This window comes from Apis laboriosa, unplaced genomic scaffold (genome assembly GCF_014066325.1).
Source record: "Apis laboriosa isolate Shangri-la unplaced genomic scaffold, ASM1406632v1 scaffold17_cov146, whole genome shotgun sequence".
Taxonomy (NCBI): Eukaryota; Metazoa; Arthropoda; class Insecta; order Hymenoptera; family Apidae; genus Apis; species Apis laboriosa.
Window position 1 is genome coordinate 2,453,753 of NW_025222181.1, and position 24,341 is coordinate 2,478,093.

The 24,341-nt window shown below is 29.2% G+C and overlaps 1 protein-coding gene, 2 long non-coding RNA genes and 1 pseudogene across 8 annotated transcripts in view; 1 reads left to right on the forward strand and 3 right to left on the reverse strand.

The window, feature by feature from the left end:
* Positions 1-24,341, forward strand: part of LOC122711723 (tyrosine-protein kinase Btk29A) — a 159,448-nt gene that overhangs the window by 90,530 nt on the left and 44,577 nt on the right. The window contains exons 1-2 of one of the 6 annotated variants that reach the window (XM_043930741.1): positions 18,187-18,236; positions 18,902-19,128. The exons of 3 other annotated variants lie outside the window; for them this stretch is intronic. In XM_043930741.1, coding sequence (XP_043786676.1) covers positions 19,026-19,128 — 103 coding nt within the window. In that variant the 5' untranslated portion in view covers positions 18,187-18,236; positions 18,902-19,025. Of the gene's footprint in view, positions 1-18,186; positions 18,359-18,866; positions 19,129-24,341 lie in introns of those variants that run through there. 2 more of the 6 variants (XM_043930739.1, XM_043930740.1) reach the window with 2 other exon arrangements.
* Positions 55-2,529, reverse strand: LOC122711731. The gene is made up of 4 exons (XR_006346164.1): positions 2,156-2,529; positions 1,726-2,043; positions 569-734; positions 55-484 (listed from the first exon to the last, which is right to left on the reverse strand). It is a non-coding gene; the product is annotated as an uncharacterized LOC122711731 (long non-coding RNA).
* Positions 7,958-17,565, reverse strand: LOC122711729 (annotated as a pseudogene).
* Positions 19,163-21,797, reverse strand: LOC122711735. The gene is made up of 2 exons (XR_006346168.1): positions 21,394-21,797; positions 19,163-19,278 (listed from the first exon to the last, which is right to left on the reverse strand). It is a non-coding gene; the product is annotated as an uncharacterized LOC122711735 (long non-coding RNA).

Genomic DNA, 24,341 nt, shown 5'->3' on the forward strand with positions numbered 1-24,341 from the left:
AATAACTTATTATTGAAATAGTTAGGAGAAATTCGATTTTTAGAATATTTTCAAGCATATTTTAAACCTCGAATTATTATTGTTTTTTTCAGTAATTTTATTACTGAATAATTCCGTAAATAGGCTTGGAGATAATATATTCGGATTCAAAGATAAATCCCAATTCATCAATCTCCAAAGGCGAAAGATTGACTGGCGTATTAGATTTTCTGGCGGCATCGATGGCACGCACGGATCAATCGTCATTGAATTATTGGTCGAGACCTCGGCAGAATACGCGTGGAGAATCCACGAGTCTCCCGACAAGCTATTTTACGAGACTCGAATTTGCCCGACGGCGACATCATTATAACGCACTTAACATCGATTAATCGCGTCCTCACGCGTATCCATCGTGGCCGTTTGTCGCCCGGTTGTCGTCCTTCTTGCGAACGTCCGATACACCCTCGATGATCCATTAATGATATCCTATTCGCATCGCATCCTATCGAACAATGCATGGATGAATGAAAATTTTCATGCGAAAATTACGTGAAAAGAAATTGAAAATTTGATTATCAAAACTCACTGAGAAAATAGAAGAAACGGCCACTGAAGTCTTTTTTTGTTTCATCTCGATATCTTAATCAGTTGTCGAGATATAAGAATTTAAAATATCCATAGCGATTAAGACGATGCAGAGATTATTGAATCATCAGTGACTTATATTTTTTCCTAGAAATGCGTATGTCTTCCTGGAATCACAATTGTCACTAGTTTAAAGTTTGGAATAGATTAGTGAGACGAATGCAAGAGAGAGGCCAACAAGGATGCAAATAATAAATGATTAAAAAATTAGTTCTTTCTTTACACAACGATATCTTCGGAATTGGAAATCGTGTTGATGAATAAAAGTGCATTTTAAATGTCAAGATTCTGCGTTTCTGACGATCTTTCATTTGTTGATTGAAAGTATTTTCGAAGTTACAGCGCTTTAAAGTTTTCTCTAATTTTAATAGATATTTCAGTTGTAAAGAATTGTTTTTGAATTGTTTACAGATGAAAATTATTAATTTATTGATTTATTTTATAGATGTCTCAATTGAAGAGAGATGATACTTCTTTATACTTGATGATTTTATGAGCAATTTAATTTAGTAATAGAATAAGAAAAGAAATAGAAAATGTAATTGTGAAAATTTATAGAAATATATGTTTTTTAGACAGGTGATGATATTTCGAGGATTATTATTATAACTTTAAACCTCTCGTAAATCACTATCGAAAATCGTTATTTAAAATCTATTACTTTTTTCCTGAATCGATATTAAATAATCATATGACGTTATACCACAATTCTATAAAAACTATAAATCCTCAACGCATCGTTTATTTTACCTTAACAAATAAAACCTAAATCAGATTATTCTTCGAAATATTTCACTTTAAAAAATAAAATAAATTTATATATTTTAAAAAAAAAAATTTACGAATAAATTTTTCACCTTTGAAAAATAATAAAAGAAAATATATCTCTACAAATATATTTCAAACAAAATAAATTTTGAAAAATAATCGATTAGTCTCTTAAAATCATTAAACCATCGAACGTTTCTCATCGATGTTTTTATTAAAAACAATTTTCGTTGATACAAAATCGTAGAATCGATCTATCTTTCTAAAAACATATAAAAATTATTTTTCGATAGAAACAATTTTAATATCTCTAAAATTAGAAGTACTTACGTAGTTTCTCCCAAAATATATCCGTTTTGAACTTCCTATCTGTTTAAAGCCGTCGAGACGGATCGTCTCCTATTCTCCTTTTCGTTTCTCACCCCTTTTCTCGTGACGCGCCGGTAATGGATGTCTAGCCTATTTAATCTAACTGCGGATTGATCGCAATGTCTCCCGCAGAGCTCGTTAATCTGATTTCATTCGCAATTTTAGATAAGCCTTTTATCGTTCGTTTACCGATTAATTCGACGACATGAGTCAGTTGATCGTAACTCGCTTCCCTGTTGCGAATAGATCTTTTTCAACATTTTTTATTCTTTCTTGTTGCTAGAAATGAACGAATCGTGTTCGATTTCATAAAAAAGTTTTGTGGTTTGTAGTTATAAATTTGTAGTTTTGTATAAATTATTTTTTTTATATACAAATTTTAAATTATTACTTGTATTATAATTGTTTAAATGAATTGTTCTATTTACGAACTAGACATTTAAACCGTAATGTCGAAAATCATTTTGTCGTGGGATGGAATGTTTTCCAGATATCATCTAGTCAATATTGGAAAATGTGATCTTGTTTAACATGTGCATTAATCACGTAGTGCTATAGTTCATCGCTTGTAATTGCCCAGAGGATAGAAATTAGTATACTGGCTTTTAACCTAACTTTGTGGAGACATGGAAAAATACATCGATCGTGATTTATGATCGTTTTACAGATACCGTTATTATTATTGTTATGTTTAATTAGAAATATTATATATAAATAAAATTTAAAATAAATCATTTTTCTTTCTTTTCAAATATAAAATTTCAATTTTCTAAATATTCACTGACACTTGATACTCTCACAATTCAATGACAACAATTTCCTTAAAATTCACCGAGAATCAATTCTCTAGAAATTTACTAGCAACTGTTTCCCAAAAATTTACCAGCAACATGTCACCATCTTTTTCACAAAAATTCCTATCAAAAATACAATAATCAATTAATCGTAAAAGAAAAAAAAACAATCAAAAGCAGATTCATATGAATATTGTGATGCGATCAATAACGAAATTACGCAAATTTCTCTCTGCCAATTCACACATAATTCCACTAGTTATCGATCGAGCAAGAACAGTACAATTTCGCGAATTCGAAAGTCCGCTGAGAATAATCTCACATCGACCATTCTGTTTATAACTCACCATTCTATTTTATCGAGAATGCAAAGAGTTTCGTGCGATAAGATTCCACATGTTCCCAGTTTACAGCCTTGAACAAAACAGTTTCAATTTCAATTCGTATATTCACTGCGACGTTGTCGTGCGCATTAACCATCGACTTCTTCTCCCTTTACCTATCGATCGTTCAGTTTTCCCTTTTAATCGTTCGAATATTGAAAACTTATCGTTTAATGCACTGGATATAGATGCTTTTTAAATTCCTCGCTGAATTATATATTCTTTAACATTTTCACGTTGATATTTTTCATTCCTTTCTCTATTTCTATAAAGTATGCACTACCGGGATTATAGAATCAGATATATATTCATAACTTTTCTTTTTTGTTATTTTTGTGCGAAATATTTATGCATTTTATACTGAATGATTAATCCAAAAATTCTTTTTAGAATACAAATATTTATGCATTTATGGAAAATTTAATAAATATAGAAAAATCTACAGAATGCATATGATATGCAAATAGACATGAAATATCCAAAGCAAGATATGTATTATATTTCTACTTTATAAAAAATTTTAATTTGCAATCTATTAGTAAAATTTGGAATAATGAAATTTGTCCTTTAAAGGACATATTTTGATTGAAATTTTAAATTGTTCCTATGAAAAATTTATATAATATGTTTCACAACAGTTTCCAAATTTGTTATATATGATCACTTATATATAGTCCTGATCCTTATCTTAAAAGATTATCTAAATCATTAAATTTTCATCAAAAAAAGATAGATTGCAATGACATTTACAAAATTATTCAACTATATTAATATTAAATTATAAATCCTTATGCAAATGCACATTTTCATCATTTCAATTAAATGTATGAAACTTAAACATTTTATTTCATCTTACTATCATAATATATTTTATATATTTTTGCATATTTTGCATATATATATATATATCTTCTACAAATTTCTGTACATTTAAATTTTTCATAAATGCATAAAGATCTTACTAATATATATCTTTACATTTCTTTAAATTTTCCATTTAATAAAGAATATCTTTTCTTTTCTGTTGTAGGTGAGTAGATCCAATATTCCTCGCTGAAAATTAGATCCATTAAGACTAAGTAAGTTCCAATCAATCTTACTTCTTCGCTTAGAACCGAGCACTTTTGCGATCTCCCGTTATCACGGTGAACTAACGGGACAAGTACAGTTAACCGATAATCTCGAAGGTAGGCAAAGAACCTTGGCAAAGAAAACCGGTCTCTCGATCAAGACATTATCGATAGAGACATTCCCTCGATCGGTTGTCCTCGGTCATGCATTCTCGTTATATACTTGCGAGTATCGATATAGTCGAGCATTACAATTCCAAGGATTGACAAGATTTTATTCCACTCGATGAATTTTTCTTATGTAGATATATTGTTTTATTATACATATACTTTAGTACATATATACATATATAATATAGTATCTGTTAAAGATTTTGAATCACTATCATATTCTAGAATAGTTATTATTCAAATACTTATCAAAGTTCACTTTATTTATTTTAAAACTATTTTCAGAAATTTGTTACATATAGAAATTTAATCTGTATATAGCAATTATCTGGATTATTGTATTTTTCTTTTCAAATTTGAATTATCATAATTCGATTATATTATACTCAAAAATTTGGCATGCATATGCTTCCTCAGATAATTAACACGTTTCACGATAGTTAATTGAGTACTACCGCATTTCTAATCGCTCTAATCTCTTTCTCTAAATTATCCATTCCTTAATCTCTTATTAAAACATCAAAATCCATCCATTTCTATTTCTTCACTTTCACAAGAAAGAAAAAAAAGAAAATTACAATTAATCAGTTACCACCAAATTTCTAATTGTAAAGTATTTTGATATCTCTTTCTCCAAATCATCCATCCTTCAATCCCTCATTAAAATGTCAAAAGCTTTTTCCATTTCTCCACTTTCACAAGAAAGGAAAAAAGAAAAGGAAGCTAAAAAAGAAAATTCCCTGGAGCAGAACCTGAACGGTCAAGATGAGGCCAAAGAAAATGTAGAAGTATGAGGGAAATGGGCAAAGAAACGAGGTGTTACCACGGCCGGCATTACACTTGCTAATGGCCAGAGAGTGGAATGCTTGGTCCGGGCCAAGTTGTCGAGTGGTGGTTCGCGTACAAGTAGGAGAGGCACTGGTGTACACACGATCATTAACCCCAATTACGTAGTGCGCGCGACGGGTCCAAGTACGGGCTTCGTTCATAATGAGCTATTTGTGTACTCGTGCACATAGGCACGCCGATCACCACGCGTGCGCCTTTCGTCCTTCCACTCAGCGTAATAATGATGCGTTCTGTTGTTCTTGGACGAGACGATTTTTTGACTTTGGCAAGAGAACATGAGATGGAAGGGGTGAAATCGTAAGACGTGGTTCCTGGAAGAATTAAATATCTTAGAATAAAGTTTGTAATGTGTTCTAGGAATTGTAGAAATAGAGATATTGGAGTAAAGAAACTTATGAAAGCTTGAATGAAATAAAAGAATGATGATTTTTAAAAAAGGAAAATTTTAGAATTGAAATATTTATGTGATTCTTGGAAAAAGAAGCATACAATTCTAGAATACAGAGTATCTAGATTTTAACAATTGTAAGTTGTAAAAATTCTAGAAAAAAACATTGAAATTGAAATGTTAAGAGAAATTATGAAAATTTAGGAATGAAAAAGTGTAATTTTTAGAAAATTTGAGAACAGGAAATATTTTTGGATCTTTCTTGTAAATATATCTAAAATAAATATATTGATTTAATATAGTGAATACATTTTAAAAAGCGGAAATTAAATTAAATTTGTTTTAAAGAATTTATTTTAATAAGATACTTGTCAAACTAATTTTGTGAAGTAAAACAAGAGCATCTAAAATGAAATTGGAAGAGATACTGCTAAGTATAAATGTCTTTCCAAATAACAAGAGTTAAACGTTGACTTATTCGACGACCGTGGAAAGACTATTCAGTATTTCCAACGAGCATCGTGTCTCTATTTCGTGTTGTTCTTCTCTGTGACCCGCCTTCTAAATATTCGTTCGCTAGGGAAGGTAAATTCATTGTAGGCTACCAGCTCGAAAATCCATGAATTCGCTTTAAATTCTACTAGAAAGGATACTGTAAAATCTGAATCACAATCTCGGTTTACATAATGCAACATTATTCTGTTAAATTATTACTTTTGAAAAAGATTAATTTTAGGTGGATTTTAAATTAATCATAAAATGTTATCCATGCATTCCTCAAGAGTCTATGAGAGTAAATTATTAAAGTAGAATCTGGATCATAATTTTTATTTATATAATCCATTGTTATTCTTTTAAATTATTCCTTTTGTTAAAAATTAGTTTTGGTCTAATTGTTTGATTGAATTATCATATCTATTCCATCTATCTGACATAATTATTATAATTTCTCTAATTATGTTCAAATATCACTTTCAATTAAAAAAAAAAAATACACATTCAATGTCCTAATGTAAATTTTCATTTATTAGTTATCAATCCCACCATCAATCATTGATAAAAAGACTAATTTCCATGAAATTCATTTTTATCATCTCTTTTTTAACTTCATTTTTGAGTCAGCTTTTATTTGCTTGTCGAGAAAGAACACCTCAATTAGCAATGGCTAATTACCAGCCAATTAATGGCGAATAATAAGAGTGAGTATTCATATCCATCGATTCGATCGATGCATTTATCGTGGGATTAGTAGAGACTGTCTCGATTTCCAGAAATGATTTTCTTTCTTTTTCATCGTTTTTCGATCTTGCTTTATTGTCAACGAAAAATACGATACGCTCGTAATTGATCATTAACGAGCAGATAATTAATGACAAAGAAAGATATCCGTTTATGAGTATCCTTGTTAGATAATAATTATTAATCCATGTTCGTGATGAGGGTGATTGTCTTATTACATCTATTGTTTCTCGAATAATTTAAGAGAAATGGTGAAAGGTAAATTTGAACAATGAAAATAATTATGAAATGAATATTCTTAATACTCGTTAAACAATTTTCAAGTGGTGCCATTTCGTGATTAAGTTTTAAAATATATTGTCAAGAGCATTTTCGGTTAAGAATTCAATTGATCTCTTAAATCTCTGAAAAACAATTTATTATAATATTGTGAAATTAAAAAAATTTAAGTTAATGAAAATAACTAATTATTATTAATTACTAGCTAAATTATTAGAAATTACTAGAAAAATTTTACTTACTCATGTTGTGTTCGGCTATAAATTTATTAATATTTATATGGATTTATAAATCATTTATGATTTCATCCTGATAGATTTCAAATTTTATGTTGCAGAAAAAATGAACTGAATTATTACTAAAAAAAGTTCATTTATATATTGTGTTTCAATTATGAATTTACTAGATTTCTTCTTTCGTCTTTAATTCTGTAAAATTAAACAAATTTAGATTAATGAATCAAATTAACTTATTAATTATTGGCAAAGTTACCAGAAATTTACTTTTACACATCAGGATCGATCGTGGAAAAATTATCACGAAAAACGAGAGCACAACGAAATTAACTCGGAAAGCAGCGAGATAGATACCTTTTCAGTAACCAAGTTTCATTTCCCAGACGTTTCTATCTTCCATCTTGAAAGCGGTACCCCCGTTCGCCATAGTTGCCCTCTTATCGTGCCTCTCTCTGGCGAACCACCGATCCTCCGTAATGGAATATCGATTCCCCGTGTTTGGACGCTCGATTTCCCTACGACGACACGATAAATTGCTCGCTAATGATTCCCATAGTCTCAACAAATAATATTTCTAGAATTGGTTAAATCGTTCTTTCGCTCGATATCCTTAGGAAAATCGAAGATTCTGCGAACGGTCTCACGATTTTTCATTTTTTCAAACGATTATGGTTTACGGAATCACTTTTATCTTCTTTCCATGTCTTTTGCACATCGATTATAGTATTATTTATATACCACTACTTAAAAATCTTTGAAGAGATTAACGGTATACGAAATAATTGTTTTTCTATTTTTATCTTTTCTTTATTTCTTTTTTCATATCGAATATTTTTTGCGTATCAATCACAATATTATTTATATTCTTGAAAAATTAAAAAATATATGAAAGAATTATTTATTGAAACAATTGTACATTGGATGGAAGTTTATAGAAAATGCAGCAATCACTGTCGTTAATATCGACGTTGCTCTTCATCCAATTCAAAATTTCCCTATAATCGATGCATGTATACCAACTATCGTAATTCATCGTTGAAAATGGGCACGATGGTTAATAAATACGTAACGAAGAAATAATTTAATAAATTCGGAATCGATCGTTACAAGCTTCCCTTTCATTGAAACTATACTCAATTGCAACGAATTCAACCCTTCTATATTCATATTTTGAATATTTTAATTGAAACATTTCATATCATTGTACACAAATATAAATCTCTTTTAATTTATCCAATTTATTAGTTTTACTTCAAATTGTACTTCCACTACAATTTTTATTATTAAAATTATGAATCCAATCGTATCTAAAATAGTCCACATATATGTAAATGTTAATGATCATCCTTATGTTTTTTTTTAAATAATTCAGCCTTTACATTTACAAGAACACAATTTACAAAAAAAATCTTTAATGAAATGCAACAAATTTTCATTGTACGGAACGAAGTACGATCATCAAAGAAAGGAAAAAAAAAAAAAAAAGAAAAATATTCATTCCTTCCAGGCTGTTCTTAATTAACTTTCAACCTTCTTGCCTTGGCTTCCCTTCATTAACTCGTAAAAAAAAAACCCTTTCCCCTTCTTTACAAATTTTCAACCCCATTTCAACTCGACCTCCTTTATTCGCTCTATTTACGCGCCACGTTTTCTCCGCCTGTGTGTAAGGAGCGTAAGTCTCTCTCTTCCGTTTCTTCTCTTCCATCATTCTATCTCTCCACTTTTTATTTCCTTATTTTTTCTTCTTTTTTTTTTATACCCATTACGCAGAGTGAATTTCAGAGGTGTTGCAGAGTGAGAATACGAGATAAAATTCGATCTGGGTTGGAGTAAGTAAATCGAGAAGGAATCGGTGTTTAGAGAGTCGTAGAATCTATTGAAATCGCGGTCTGTTCGAAACTGGTTTCCTGTATCGAGTTTTTTTCTCCCTCTCCCTCCCCGCTCGTGTTTCACGCGAACGAAACTCGAAAGTTAAACGGCCCGATAAATTATCGCGTCAGCTGCTCGAGAAGTCGATTTGGAGGCGTGCGAAAAGCTGCACGATTAAGTCTTACTTTCCATTCATGAGTTTTTCGAAATAATAAGAGAATTTCCGATTCGATTCCATTTGCATTGAATTTGAAGAATGTAGTATTTGATGGCATGTAGTCTGATTATTTGATTGTCGTAGTTGAGAGAAATCTGAAAATGTATAATATTAATGTTATTGTTAATATAATATAATATATAATATATAATATAATATTGTTAATATTGTTATATTGTTGTATAATATTAATGTAATTGAAAAGTTCGTAACAAAAATGATTCTTGATTAATTTCATCGTAATTTCGTTATTTGATTAGATACAATTTTTTCGCGATATAATTAAGATAGTTTGTTCGAACAAATTTAAATTTGTCAAGGAAAGATTCTAAAATATTCTTTTTGTTTTTTTCCAAGAATCATTTTATATAAAACTATCGATTAATTATCATTAACATCTGGGTCTTTTAAAAAAAAACACCATATATAGAAACAAATAGTAATTTAAGACATTTGCACAAAAACATTTATATAAACATATGAAAAGGAACACATATCAAAAAATATATATCGTATAAAAAAAATATGTTATCAAAATTTATAGACCCAAATGTGTAATTTATTGCACAAAACTTATACAACAAATATAAGAACGTCAAAAATACTGTTACCAACTTCACACGGATACCAGAAACGACTGAATAAATCATCGACCAATCACGGAACAGAGATCGCGTTCAACTCGAAATTCTCGCAGAATGGCGGCACGCAGTTATTCCAAGCCTGGAAAATTCAATTCTGCGGGACTTAATCGTAAATTCCTGAAACTGGGAACAAACGAGACGACCTACATACCCTCGAGGAGCGTAATCTAATGTTAAGCAAATATAAAAGCTTGGCGGGGTCGTGCACGCTTCCCTGACTGGGCTGATTTCGAAGTTGCTTTGGGGAAAATTGAGGAAAATTGGGCAATCGCGCTCTCCACGTGCGGAACACTGAGAAAGAGATTGCGAAAAGGGGATATGGGTGCTGAACGAGCGATTTTAGAATGAATTATGAGGGTTGAGTGGGAAGGAACAGATTGTGGGTGGCAAAGATGTCTAGTTCTCCGTTTGATAAGGTGAAAAGTGATCGGGGGTTTTAAAAAAGCTTCTATCTCTAATAATATAATTTATATCTAATAAATATCTAATGAATATAATTTTAAAGAAAATTTTGCGTTTGAAACTTCGATTTAAAGAGTTTTAGAATATTTTTATCCTTAAATCGAAGAACATTCACGATTCTGGAATTTTTGATTCGAATATAGATAAAATTCTACAAATATTTTAACATTTAAATTAATGATTAAGTGTTCCATCACAATTACGTGTAACGCAAATTAATTTTTCTTCGAAGCAATTTACCAGTCAGCAATTACAAGGGAAGAAAGGGGGCGGATTGTACTGTGGCAGGGGTTAGCTCTCACTACAAGAGGCGCAATTCGCGACAAACAATGTACTCTCTCAACCAACGTCGTTTAATAAAAATCGCTTGAACGGCACGAATCCAGGCCTCGCCCGATACAAAGAGACTCCACGAGGAGTCTTGGAGAACCGGTTACGCCAATGTAACCGAGAAACTGTACGATCAGCAGCTACGACAATCTCTTTCGTCGCGTTTTTCCAGGGACAAGCTAACACGAGTATCTTAAACAGGAAAAAAAAAAAAGAAGAAAATGTTAGAAATATAAAAATATCAGTGATAGAATATTGATTTTAATGTAAATTGAAATTTTTATGAAGACTCACGACTAGATTTAACTCTGTTTAATTTTATTCTTTAATTCCTATATCAATTTGCTTTATTTCTTAATTCGTTTATTTAACGTAAAAATTAAAATTTGTTATTCTTCTTTCGAAAGATTTTTAAATCCTGGATCGTATATTTGTAATCTTTATAATTTCTTTTTCTTCTGATTTTTTTCTCTGTGACATGAAATCTAAAAAAGAAAAGAAAATGTCGTTTTGGTATCGATTTACAACAAGTAGCCACAATCACTAAGTCGCTAGTAAAAACGTTACACGCAAGGACAGTTCACCTGGGATCAGATGGAAAGTTGTACGTGTTGCATCACCACGTTTCCTTTTAAACGAGCAGAACCATTTACGAAGCCTATTTCAATATTTGCTCGAAGCGGCCAATTTCTGGGAATCCTCTCTCTCAAGATTCCTCAAATAAAATATTTAACCAATTACTGGCTTAGCATTTGGTCTCCTATTCGTTCTATAAAATCTTACCTTTCTCTTAATATCGTGTCACGATACATTCGAAAGTATTTCTCAATTTCCAATGGAATATCCAATTTCTCATATAGCAATATGATCATTATCTTAATGTGATCCGAACAGAAACGATCGAATTGAAAAATTTCGCTCATCATGATTAAATTAACCCAATGATTAAATCAATCTGCAATAAAAACATTAAATCCAAACAATTGCAAATCATTTATAATTCTATTACTATTCTATTACTCATCTATATTTCTAATACTTCCTCTAATTGATCATTCTAACAAATTAATTAGAACAATTACAAAAAGCATCTAAAACTTGAAGAAAATAAAAAAATTGCAAACTACCATTGCTGTAACTATCAAATTTTCCATCACAAAATATCATGAACCATCATTCAAAAAACCCAAAGCCGTCAATATCACGTCGATCGATCAATCATTCTCATTCTACGTAAGCTTGGCCAAACAATTTCTCCTTGATTTTCTTTGGTACACTTAACTTTCCCATCGTCGATCGCAGCTCTCTTCATTCAACGATGTCACAGACAGAAGATTTGGATCGATCCATGAGTAACTTGGTTCGAGGATTTTGGAAGTGGTCCAAACTTCCGGGGCGAATCTGTAGAATTTTAATTATGCCGGGACGCCGGTGGCCAGGATCGGCGACAAAAGATACCCGCGTGTTCCGTACACACAGGTTTGCCCTTTTTTCTCGCCTATTTCTACTCGCTGCCTCTTTTCCAACCCCTTCGGCTATTCTACCGCCAAATGGGTCAGCTCTTTCTCACCCCATTCTGTTTTCTTCCGTGTTGTCGCGGATTCGAGAATTAGTCGGATTTCTTACCAGTCCTCGGAGAATCAGAGGAATCCTTCGATCAGAGGAACAATAGATTTCCTTTTTAAAATCATTGTAAATCGTTTTCTTTTCTTTTTTTTTTTTATAAGAAAACGCATTCAACATACAAAAATTAATTTTGAAATTTTTAAATGTTTAATAATTTAATTTTTCATTCTGGAATCATCTTTTATTTGTTAGAAATCTTCATGTAAAATTTGCTTTGAAATGATTCTTCTTTTTAATGCAATAATAACACACCTGTAAAAAAAATAATTTTTCAGAAATGGAAGAAAATCAAATGCAATAATCGATATCTATGATGATATTACAATGACATTAATATCAATTAGAAATGTTCGAAAAACTATAACTACTGGAAAAATTAGATTATTTCTAATACATTAATAATTCTCTATATCTTTTTTTCTCAGAAATTAAATTAAATTAGTATATTATTATTTTTAAAAATTTGTTTGCATAAAAAGCTAGAATATAAAATTTATGCACTTTCGTATACATTAAGCATTAGTTCTCTTCTTTTACGTCAACGTAATTACTCGACACCCGTCAGCTTTTTCGAGGAAACTAAATCTAAAACAGGGAGGAAACTTGTTCGAAACGTGTAGAGAGAATTATACGACCGAAAACTATGTACAAATTGTTTCTCATTGAAAATTAACGTTTTAATTAAATCTATTATTTAGAATTTTATAAAAATTTATTAAAACAGTAATGATTCGTTAATTTTGAAGAGAATAGAAAAATTTAAAAATTATATTAATCCTCTATCATACGATAAAGAATTAATATGTCATGAAATCGTATTTTCACTCGTATATATTTTCTAAATTTTGTTTCATATGTTTGTTTATATATTTTATTAATTTAATTAATTTTTTTAATTAAATTAAAAAATTGTGAAATTTAATCAGAAACATTTTCTCTAGAAAAAATAAAATTATAAAATTCTTATTAAAATGCTAATACAAATTGAAAAAATTGTCAAAAGATGTGAAAGAAAAAAAAATTCATATCAAATATATTCTCTTACCAAAAATTAACATCGAATATTCTCAATCATCTAATTACCAAAAACGCCAAGGATCCTCAATCTTCTAAAAATTTCAAAATTTCCATCTCTCTTCCCTCAAAACCAAAGTTCTCGTCATTCGAAAATGAGAGGCACGGTTCATCGAGCGGTCCACTCGAAGTTACTGCCGTGATAATCTTCATATAGTTAATTGGACGTTGATGAGAATGATAGAAGAGATAGGTGCTCGGTGTAAAGTGCTGAGTTCGCGAGGTCCGCACGATGCAAGAGAAATCTGTCACTACGGCCATTTTCCGCCGTTAAAACTTCTATACGGGTCATGTCTATCCTCGAAAGGAATCGAAGCCACGGGATAACAGCCTTTTAGAAGAAATTGCCTTCCTCTGTCTGTCTTTCTTCTCGTAGACTTTTATCTCAGCTCGTGAAAATAGGTTCCTTCAAAATGGCAGCTCTTCTTTTGTTTTCTTTTCTCTGAATCTTTTATAATCTTTGTTTGTGCTTATCGATATAATTCTCGAATATTTCCTTTGAAAATGGAGCTAATGAAAGCATTCTTGATATAACACGTTACTAGCTTTCAAATTTATTTGGAATTTATTATAATTTTAAATGAATATGAATTCTTTGTACTAAAATTATTTATTACGCACTTTATTATTAAATGTAATAATAAAAATATCTGCCTAAAATTCTGTAAACATGGTTGAAATACCTGTAGGAAGATTAGAAAATATCAATAAATGACTTGCTGAAAATCGCTTTGTTTACTTGAACTCGATAGCTTCACGGTACGACAGACACTACTTTGAATTTGGAACCGATGACTCGACGGAAACTGTCGGAAAAAGCCGAGCGCTATCGACGGAGATCGCTCAAGCGCAAGCGTAATAGAATTGTAGATAAAGCAGCGTACTGCCTTACTTATTCTTGCCGCAACATCCTTTAAAACAATTTTAAAAACAGATTTGTAAAATGATTTGAGAATTATCATTCTTTTATTCTTTTATTAATATCATTAAAATACTTTTCTTTCAAAATAGCTTTTAAAGGAAAGTAAAAGAATAATTGTGTATGAAACATTCTTTCTTTCATCTAATCTATAATTCATCTAATCTATAATTCAATTTCAATAAATAAAGTTTTTTTTTTAATTTATATATTATTATATTATTGTATTCATTATTGAAAGAAATATCCATTTCGAAAGAATTGGTTTTCGATTAAAGTTTATAGGAAAATTTTTTTAACTAAAATTTTAATTAAAATAGATTTATAAAGTAGGAAATTTAGAATCATGCTAAATAAATCATAAAATTCCTAACAGCAAATGTGTCGGGAAAACATAGTCCAACTTCTTGCTATATAGAGTAGCAAGTTTAAAGAGCAAATTGACTCGACGAATTTCTGATGTGGAATTATACGTCCTTGTTGTAACACACTGTCAGACTCAAATTAAGTCTCGGGAAACTGTAGCACGCGGAAGCGTGCGCCTGAATGTTTGATGAGTATAAGCCATCAGACACTGAATTCAAACTGAGATTCAAATTCAAATTTAAACTTGGACTTCATCAAACACCAAATTCAAACTTATTATAGATTTAAATTTTAATTCAAATAGAAATTCAATTATTTTTATTCATATTCTAATTTTCAGACAATAAAAAATTACTAATAAAAAAATTCATTTAATTGTCAATTTGTAAATTATGATTGAATCGACTTCTTTCTATTTTTTCCAAAATTTTATTGATGAAAGTCAAAGCTGATTTGAAAATAATTCTGACAAAGATTACGTTTTCTTTCAAAGAACGCGTATATATCCAGTAAATAATAGAATGGTGGAACGTAAAAAGAAACGGTTGACATATCGTGAGGGCGATTCTTTCCGGTAGTTCGTGCTCGGAAAGCTCGAGAAGATCATTGAATTTTAAAGTAGAACTATTTCAACGGTGACGCCAATAGGATTCAATTTCAAGAGGGACAAAAACCGAGGAGAAAAATATCGATCAGTAATTTTCAAATTATGATACCGATAGTGGATATATAAAATGTATACAATTTGTATAATATATAAAAATTCTTCGTCTAAAAATTTCTTTTTTTGATATTTTTTTTTTTTTTGATATCAATGAATCATTCTGAATAATTATAAAGTAATCCAAATGAAATGCTAAAATCCAAAATAAAGATATTGACTTCATTCGTTTTTTATATATTCTGATCATAATCAATAGCCTTAGAGAAATAGCATACTGATACATATCGCGAGCGATCTATATCAAAATTTTTCAATTTAGAAATCTAAAAATTTCTAAAAATTATAAGCAAAGAAAATGAATAAAATTTATTTGCTATTACCTTACTACGATTACCACAAAATTCTTTAACAATTTTCTCTAATTTTTCTCTATTCAAAATATATTTGGAAATTTAAAATCTATTACTACTAGCTACTTTTGCATCGTTTGGTAACGCAACGCAGTGTTACCAACCATTGAAAAATAAAATAATATGAACGGTACAAAATAAAGAAAGAAAGAAAGAAGATACCACCGATGCAGCAACAAGCAGTGAGGTAGGTGGTCGCATAATATTTTTCTTATTCCTCGATTTGTTCACCTGCGCCCGGGAGCTTGTGTAAATGAAACTCGACTCGGCTCCGTTCACCAACCGTCCACCGATGTCAAGAAAAGGTTGGTATTGATGTATTAGTTCCAACCAAAGATCCTGTGGACACGTTGCCCTTTTGCTTTCCCTCCACGCTTCCATCTTAGGTTTCCATGAAGAATATCGAATGACGTTGTCCAGACAAATAGATCCACGATCGATGGATTATCATATATCGGGCAACAAACTCGATGTTGGCTTTTGTCTTTCGTTTATTTAAACTGTAACAAATAAAGTAAATTATCTTTATTTTTTTTTTCTGGTTTGGTGTATACATGTAAATGATACTTAATGATCAATGTACTTACTGATGATTCACTGGTGAAATCGATACATACGTTAGTACGATCACATTTTTTAACATTGAAAAGAAAATTATTATTAATAAAAATAACATATTTGAATTTAAAATTAATTTTTTTAAAGACCTGTAATTTTAAATTTATTAAAAATAAATAGTTTGAAAAAAGAAAATTGAATTATATTAATTATATATCTTTTGGTTAATTTTTAAAAGATTTATAAGATTGTTCTTATCGTGGAATTTTAAAAATAAGGTAAAATTTATTTATTTTTTTTTATAAAAATCTTAAAAAAAAATATATAGATATCCAAAAATAATCGTGTAATTTTCTTCGTATTAAAAATTCATAATTTCATTTAATGTATAATTCATAAATTTAGCAAAAAAAAATTAATATTGAACAAACACTATGAAGAAAATCAGTATTAACAAATGATCAAACGATTTCACCAAGAAAAAGGAGAAGCGTTTCACGAATCGGAATCACTGGCCCGTGCGATTACGAAAATCGAACAAACCGGTTGCTTCCCTTATAAGTAGCGCAACAGCTAATTAACACAAAATTCTCTTCGTTGGTTAACCTCATCCATGATTTTCGTCTGGCTTCTCGCGAAAAAGGAAATATCGTTTTCGTGAATTTTTTTTCTCAGATGCTTCATTCGCGTAATCGCGTGGAAACCAATTAACCCAATTAAACCTCTCGTGTCAAAAAATTCACTTTATACAAATAAAAATTTTGTATAACTTTGATTAATTTTAACTTTAAAAAATCGCTTATGATATTCAATGAAATGTAAAGAAAATTGTTTTTTCTTTTTTTTTTTTTTTAATTTTTAAAAAAATATATAATTTCAGTTTGGATAGCATTCAAAAAATATTTATTAAATTTTTTCACATTCAAGAAATAAGAAATATATAGACATGATAGACATTTGTGAACATTTAAGAAAGATTGGCTCAAGTCCGTGGGTATGCCACCACCCAAAGAATTCACGAGTATGGAATTAAATAAAAAAATTGTATTCCTAATTCCTAGTGAATTCTCTTTGCGGAAAGAATGATAAAAATTGAGTAACTAGAGAATTAAAATCCAAAGCACTTACAGAATAAATTAATTCTTAATCCCAATTTTACTCTACCAAAATTGTGAGTTCCTTTATTATTTTATCCAACGTAGAAAAAAACGATGAGTGAAAGGAAAAAGAAATTATTTAAAAATTAAAATATCGTTTGTTTCATAATAGAATTTCCTTTAGCCGTAGATCCAAATTTTGTAGATGTTCGAATTTTAAATACCTATTAATAAAGTAAATGTTAATAATAAAAAAATTAAGATATCAGTTAAAAATCCAAAGTTTTAGATACTTATATTCATACACCAAAAATAATAATATACACCAAAACAATTAAGTCATCATTTCAGAGAGATCAAACAATCTCTCTTCTCGATCAATTTCACGGTCCATTCGTCACAAGATTATAGACTCTTGATGCTTGAAGACAGTAGTAGAAGATATCGTTTCTGAACTAGGTCGAAAACGCAAAACTATCGAGCCTAACAATTCGATTATTGCAAAGTCCATGGCGTGTAACGCTTAGCCAGGTCATCCGCCTCTTGGTGGCGAAATAGAGTGGATCCCGCCGCTGTTGTCCAACACCTACACTCAACCCGTTCGAAGCTTCCGCAAAGGTGAAACTCAGCCGTAGAAGGCCGAAGGAGAAGAGGGGACGTGGCAACCACCAACCTCTCTCGGTTGTCTGTGTGCCAGCGGCGATTGGCTTTCGCATTCTCTACGCGCTGGAACGACTTTTAGTCGTGTCTAGACGACAGTCATGACTGGCTGTGTTCCTTGAACATTCGTTTTTCCTCATTTTCCACGCGTTCCTCGACCTTTCCAAGTTAGTTCGATTAAACGCGCAAACGATCAAGAAATGTGCTTGAAATTGTTTCATAGCTTTATTCTTTAGATTATTGCATATGTAAATGACCGATTCTTGTGAATAAAATTAATCAGAATTTAGTGAGTACCATTAATTCTAAAATAATCATAAAAAAAATAATGGATTATATATTTTTTATTTTATGATTTATGACATTATTTTTCATGCCAAATTTTATATATAAATAATTGTAATTAAAATAAATATATAATATAAATAATTCTAATGTTAAATGATATTTGTTGTATGTTTTGAATAATATTTTATACGTATATTGTTTTATTATAAGAAGGCAAATTTTGTATTATTTATTATTATTTATATTATTATTTAAAATAACGCAAAAAAGCTTTTGAGAAGGTATTTTTATTAATTCAGCATGAAAAATTTAAATTTGCAAATATCAATGTGAAAAATAAATCAAAGAATTACCATCAACAATTAATGAAATATTTCATTTGTAATAATTTTAATCTTCTTTTCCAATGGAGAATATTTAATCAAACCTATTAAAAATTTCGTTAAAAATTCGGTCTTTTCATCCAATGCAATAATCAAGTAGTAATAATAATTCTCTTTGTATACAAGATGATGTATCTTGTTAACCTGGAAGACCTGTTTAGATGATGAAGATAATAATTTCGAGACTATTCAAAGTTAGAAATTAAATTCGATTAGTTTATACGAGGATTATTTGGATATTGTATACCTGGATGGAATAGTCGTGATTCAAGTGTAGTTGAAGATATGATGGTGATAAGCGCATTGAAACATGTTGCAAATGCTGCAAGCAACGCTGTTCACTCGGCAACAAATAGCACTGGAGCTGGACACGGTCACACTAATTCTGGTACGTTTTAATTATATATTTCTCGTGCTTTGTCTTTTCTATAATATCTTGTTTAAAGAAATTTTTAATAGCGAATTTCTCTGTTAATTCAGATTTAATTTCTTGGTGTTAAGATTATTTTTCGGTAAAGAAAATTTAAAGTATATTAATCTGAAAAAAATGAATTAATTTAGAAATATTATATAGATATATTATAGATAAATTATATAGATTTCTGATTTTAAATTTTTCAAAGAAATTTTTCTATTAATTTGAAATTAATTTTTTGAATATTAAAATTGTTAAATAAAAAGAATTGTTTGGAATAAATTAGTCTTGAGCTATGTTTTTTTCAGTCTAAAAAAATAATTTACAAATTGTTTCATCAACGATAGATATTTAATTTTAATACTAGAGATAATTTCAAATTTTATTTCATTTTATATTAATTATCTTTATTATATTTATTATCTTATTAATTTTATATCTTTTATAAAATTGTCATCATGCATCGAAACTATATATGGTATAATTAAATATTTAGTTTAAAATACATCAGATCTTGTGATATCGATTAGACCTGAGCGATAGCGATACCTCGATAAACGCTTATCTAAAGCATTCGTAAAAGATCGAACGTGTGTCACAGGAAGCTTTCGCTTTCTAATTTATAATTTATCCTCTCAACTATGCTTATTTATATTTAATTAATTTGAAAATCAATTCATATCCAATAAATCATTTTATTGTAAAATTTAGTAACGTTATTTCCTAATAATTTTAAACTTCATTGCTAAAATCGATTAATATGACTTTCAAGAAATTCGTTATGCAAAACCGGCGGAAAATTCGAATTTATGTAATTCGTAGAAATCGACGAAAAAGATCCAGATGCTCGATCGTCCTTGCGATTTCTTCCTTGAATTTTTTTTTTCCCATCATTCTTTACTTCACTTCCAGCGAAAACATCCACGAGTCTCGATTGTATTCATATCGGAATATTGCGCAAAACGCGAAAGGTTATACAGTTACAAGAGAGTAGAGCGAAGAATTTTTCGACATGCAGAGAAACGAACAGGTGATATGAATCGATAAAAACACTCGAGTGCAGCTGTATTGAATTCAACTTTAATCATTTAATAATTGCATATTGAATTTTATCAACGATTGTTGTTGAAAAGTAAGAAAAGAGAGAGGATCATATGAAAAGGTCAAATCATTTAAATTGCGCAAGAAATAGAAAACGTGGCTTCTTCCATTATATCATTTTCAATTGTTTCATGCAATTTTGAAAAGTTTTAAAAATATGATTTAAATGTATGAATAATAATATTCGTCATGTTATTGATTATCGGTAAATTTGTTTGAAATGTATTTTGATGCGAATACAATGAAATCCAGAACATGGATATAACGAAAAAATTGATAATATTGGAAATAAATATCTTCATATTAATGCTTCAAATGAATTTAAAATTTTACTTTTCTTTTTTGGAAGCTCGATATTTGTCTCTTTTTTTATGCATGCTTGGAGAAATTTAAATAAAAGAAGATAATTGAAATTGAGATACTACTTCGTTATTCAACATTTATTCACTGTTAAAGATATCTACGAATAAAATTTAGGTTTCAATATCTGCATTATTAAAATATCAATTGACATTTTAATAATGCAGTAGATTCATCGCTTCAAGAGTCAATAATTTTATCTATGTTATTTTCATCATTTAAAGTTTCCAAATTTTACTGAATTCATAATCTATATGATTTGTATAATACAGAATATAATAATACAGAATATAATAATACAGAATATTGTATTAAAATCCATTGTATAAAATACACAGATAAAGATAAAAATATATTTTTTTCTTTTGAATTTAGTAATATTAATTCGAATATTCAATGAAAATACATAAATTTATAGAAATTATATATAGAATTTCACTTTTTCTCATAATATATTATTTAAAAAAATTTTTCCTTTAGAATTCTAACCTAAATCTAAATGCAATTATTTCATTATTTATTCTTTCTTAAAAATAGATTATTTATAGATCAGTATATTGAAAGACACGATATCATTATTTTTTATATATTATTAATAAAATCAACATAGTTAAATATTTAAAGATAATAACACAATCACGATGTTTGATATTGAATTATGCTAATCAATGATAAAAGATATAATCTTTCAATCTTTCTTTTAAGACATTTATTATTATTAATCTTAATTGAATCATAATATAAGATTAATTAAATTTAAAGTTTGTTATCGTTTACCTTGCACGAGTTCGAGTTACTGTTTAACTTGTCCTTTTGTAAGTGAACACATCAGGTACAGAGAATGGATGGAACAAAGAGTGTAGGACACAAAATGGCGCTCTTGACATTAGGCGTGGCAAGAAAGTTGCCATTCCGTTCTCGTAAGAGAATTACAGCATCATGACAGTAAATGTCTTCGCTTGTTGTTTCTTCGAGTCATGGAAATTACTATATAGATCGCGTAGAAAGTTTATTCGTAATGATATTTATGTACTTCATATACTTATAGGTTAAAAATACTTGTAGGTTAAATTAGAGATTATTATATTCACTTTAAAATGTATTCAGTAAATGATATCATATTATTTTTAATTTAAATTTTATTATATGTATTTTATTTCATGAGATATATTATTTATAGATTTATAATATTTTGAAAAACATGTAACAAAAATTGATTAACACTTGAATAAATCGAATTCGACTATAACCATTCGGATGCTAATTAAGGCATACTTACATGTGCTTAAATTTGATTGGTTCAATGATGCTAGTTATATTAGGTTAAATTTATTTCGAAACTTTATATTGAATGAAAGATTTTAATAACGAAATATGGATAATATTTATATTCTATTTGATTTCACGTCAAAATTGATTGTTTCTGTTTTTATCCGCGTTAAATATTAATCTGATGAAAAATAATGGCCAAATCGATACGAAATATTTTTATAACTTGCAAATAATTTATTTTTTTTAAGAAAAAAGAAAAAGAGAAAAAATTTCGTATCACGTTGCAATTTCGGTCGAAATTGAACGGGTGCCCGGAAACGTTCCTGTGTTCGAGTTGATTGGAATAGCGAAGGTTACTTGGGATTTCGACGAGTCTCGTTCAACATTGGCACGTGTAATATTCAAAGTAGACGTTGGTACAGATATGGTTTATAGAAACGGGAGTATATGTCCCATTTTGAAAGTTTCTTTTCACTTTTAGGAGGCTTTTGGTATATTGCAGAAATACGTATTGTATGTAACATTCACAAAATACTAAATGTACTACCATTTTGAAATATTACTTTTGAAAAAGAGATAGAAATGTCAATATTTCATAACATATTACTGTTATAAAAAATTTATATATGAGAAAAATTGAAAAAAAATTAAATAAATAAAATTTAAAAATATTATAAGATATTAAAATTTCATTGTTACAAAATATTGAAAATAAAAATCATATAATTTTTTTTCGAAGGATTTTATTATATTGGATTGCCAATTTTTTTTTCTTTTTTCTTATGAAGGAATTGTGGACATCAGTTTGTTTATACATGGCTCTATAGTTTATGCAAAACAGCAAATCGTATAAAGCAAGGCAATTCATAATTATTTGAAAGTCAAATTTCAACAAGTGACTAGAATACTACTGCTGCATCAAGATTCAAGGACATGTCTTCGAATTTCTCTTTCTATCTTCGTTTTTAAATTTATTGTTAATTGTTTCTTAAAAATTATTTGTATATCTTTTTTTTTTAATAAATCATTTTTTTTAATAATTATCGCATGAAATTTAATACAAAATATTATACTTCAACAAAACAAATTAAAAAAAATTATAGAATGATGTAAAAGTATATGTTACTTGATATATATTCAAATCTCTTTTTTACAGATTTGAAATCCAGACAGGTTCCAAAAGACTTCATTCACCTTGCTAGGGCCCATTTAATTCTTTACCATATATTTTCCTACACAGATCCATCTTTTGTACAGAAAAATAGCGTTAGAGATCTTGCGTGGGTCTACTACTTCTCCCTTCTCTTTTTTTCTTTTTTTCTTTCTTTCTTTTCTTTTCTTTCTTTTTTTTTTTTAAGAACACTCTCTCGCAGAAACGATCCTACGCGAAACCACTTCTTTCATAGAAAAACGTTCCCTCATATAGAGACGATTCTTCATGGTTCCATCCGTTTTGTAGAGAGAGCCTCTCATAGAAACTATCCAAAGCTTCTCTTTTTTTCTCTTCTTCTTTTTTCTTTATAAAAACGAAGCGAGATTCATCTCCCCGGTGCGCCATGAGGAAGGAAGATTCTCTTAAATGCTTTCATCTATCGTAATAAAGACGCGAAACATCATACACATTTTCAACATTACCAATTTCCTTTTCTTTTATTTTATCTAATATTATATATTATTTTCAATTTATATATTTTCAATTTATATCATAAGTGTTAAAGAACATCGCAAAATGAATTTTGAAATATTCGCGGTTATATAATCTTATAATAAGAATTTCCAATGCTTGTTCTTTCAATAAAAAATTTCAATAAACTTATATATTTAACGGATAAATGTTGAAGTCGAAGATCGTCGTCGAATTTGTAGTACGTGGAGTACTAGGATATCTGCATCTACAATATAATGGCGTGTACCGGATGTTAATGTACAATAATGCTGTTTAATTGCCCTGTATCGAGGAAAATGGCTCGGCGAGCTTCTGCATTTAATGGAATGGTGACATGATGGATAATTTGAACGAAAAAAAAATCGAGATACTTAGTGGAGGAGATATTAAAATAGTTTTAATAATAAAAATTTATAATTCATATATAATCGAAAGTGAACAGTATCAAATGATATACTTTCGTTTTAAAGAGATACCTCTTCTTTTCGCACAAAAACTTTTTTGATTTTCTTCGCCGTACACTTGTCTTCGTTACGTGCTAATGCTAATAATCCGAAATTTTATTTGGTTATAAATGTTGGAAATTTGATAATATAATCTATTTTCGCTATACACTTGTCTTAATTACGTGTGACGTTAATAATTATCAAAGGATAATAATGTTTCCCTACATTACCGGCTAATTACAAAATATGATCCATAAAGTCATGGCGACACATGTGCATTTTTTATTCTCTTTTCGTAATTCTTATACTTCGTTCAAATCGAAATAATGATAGAAAATTTG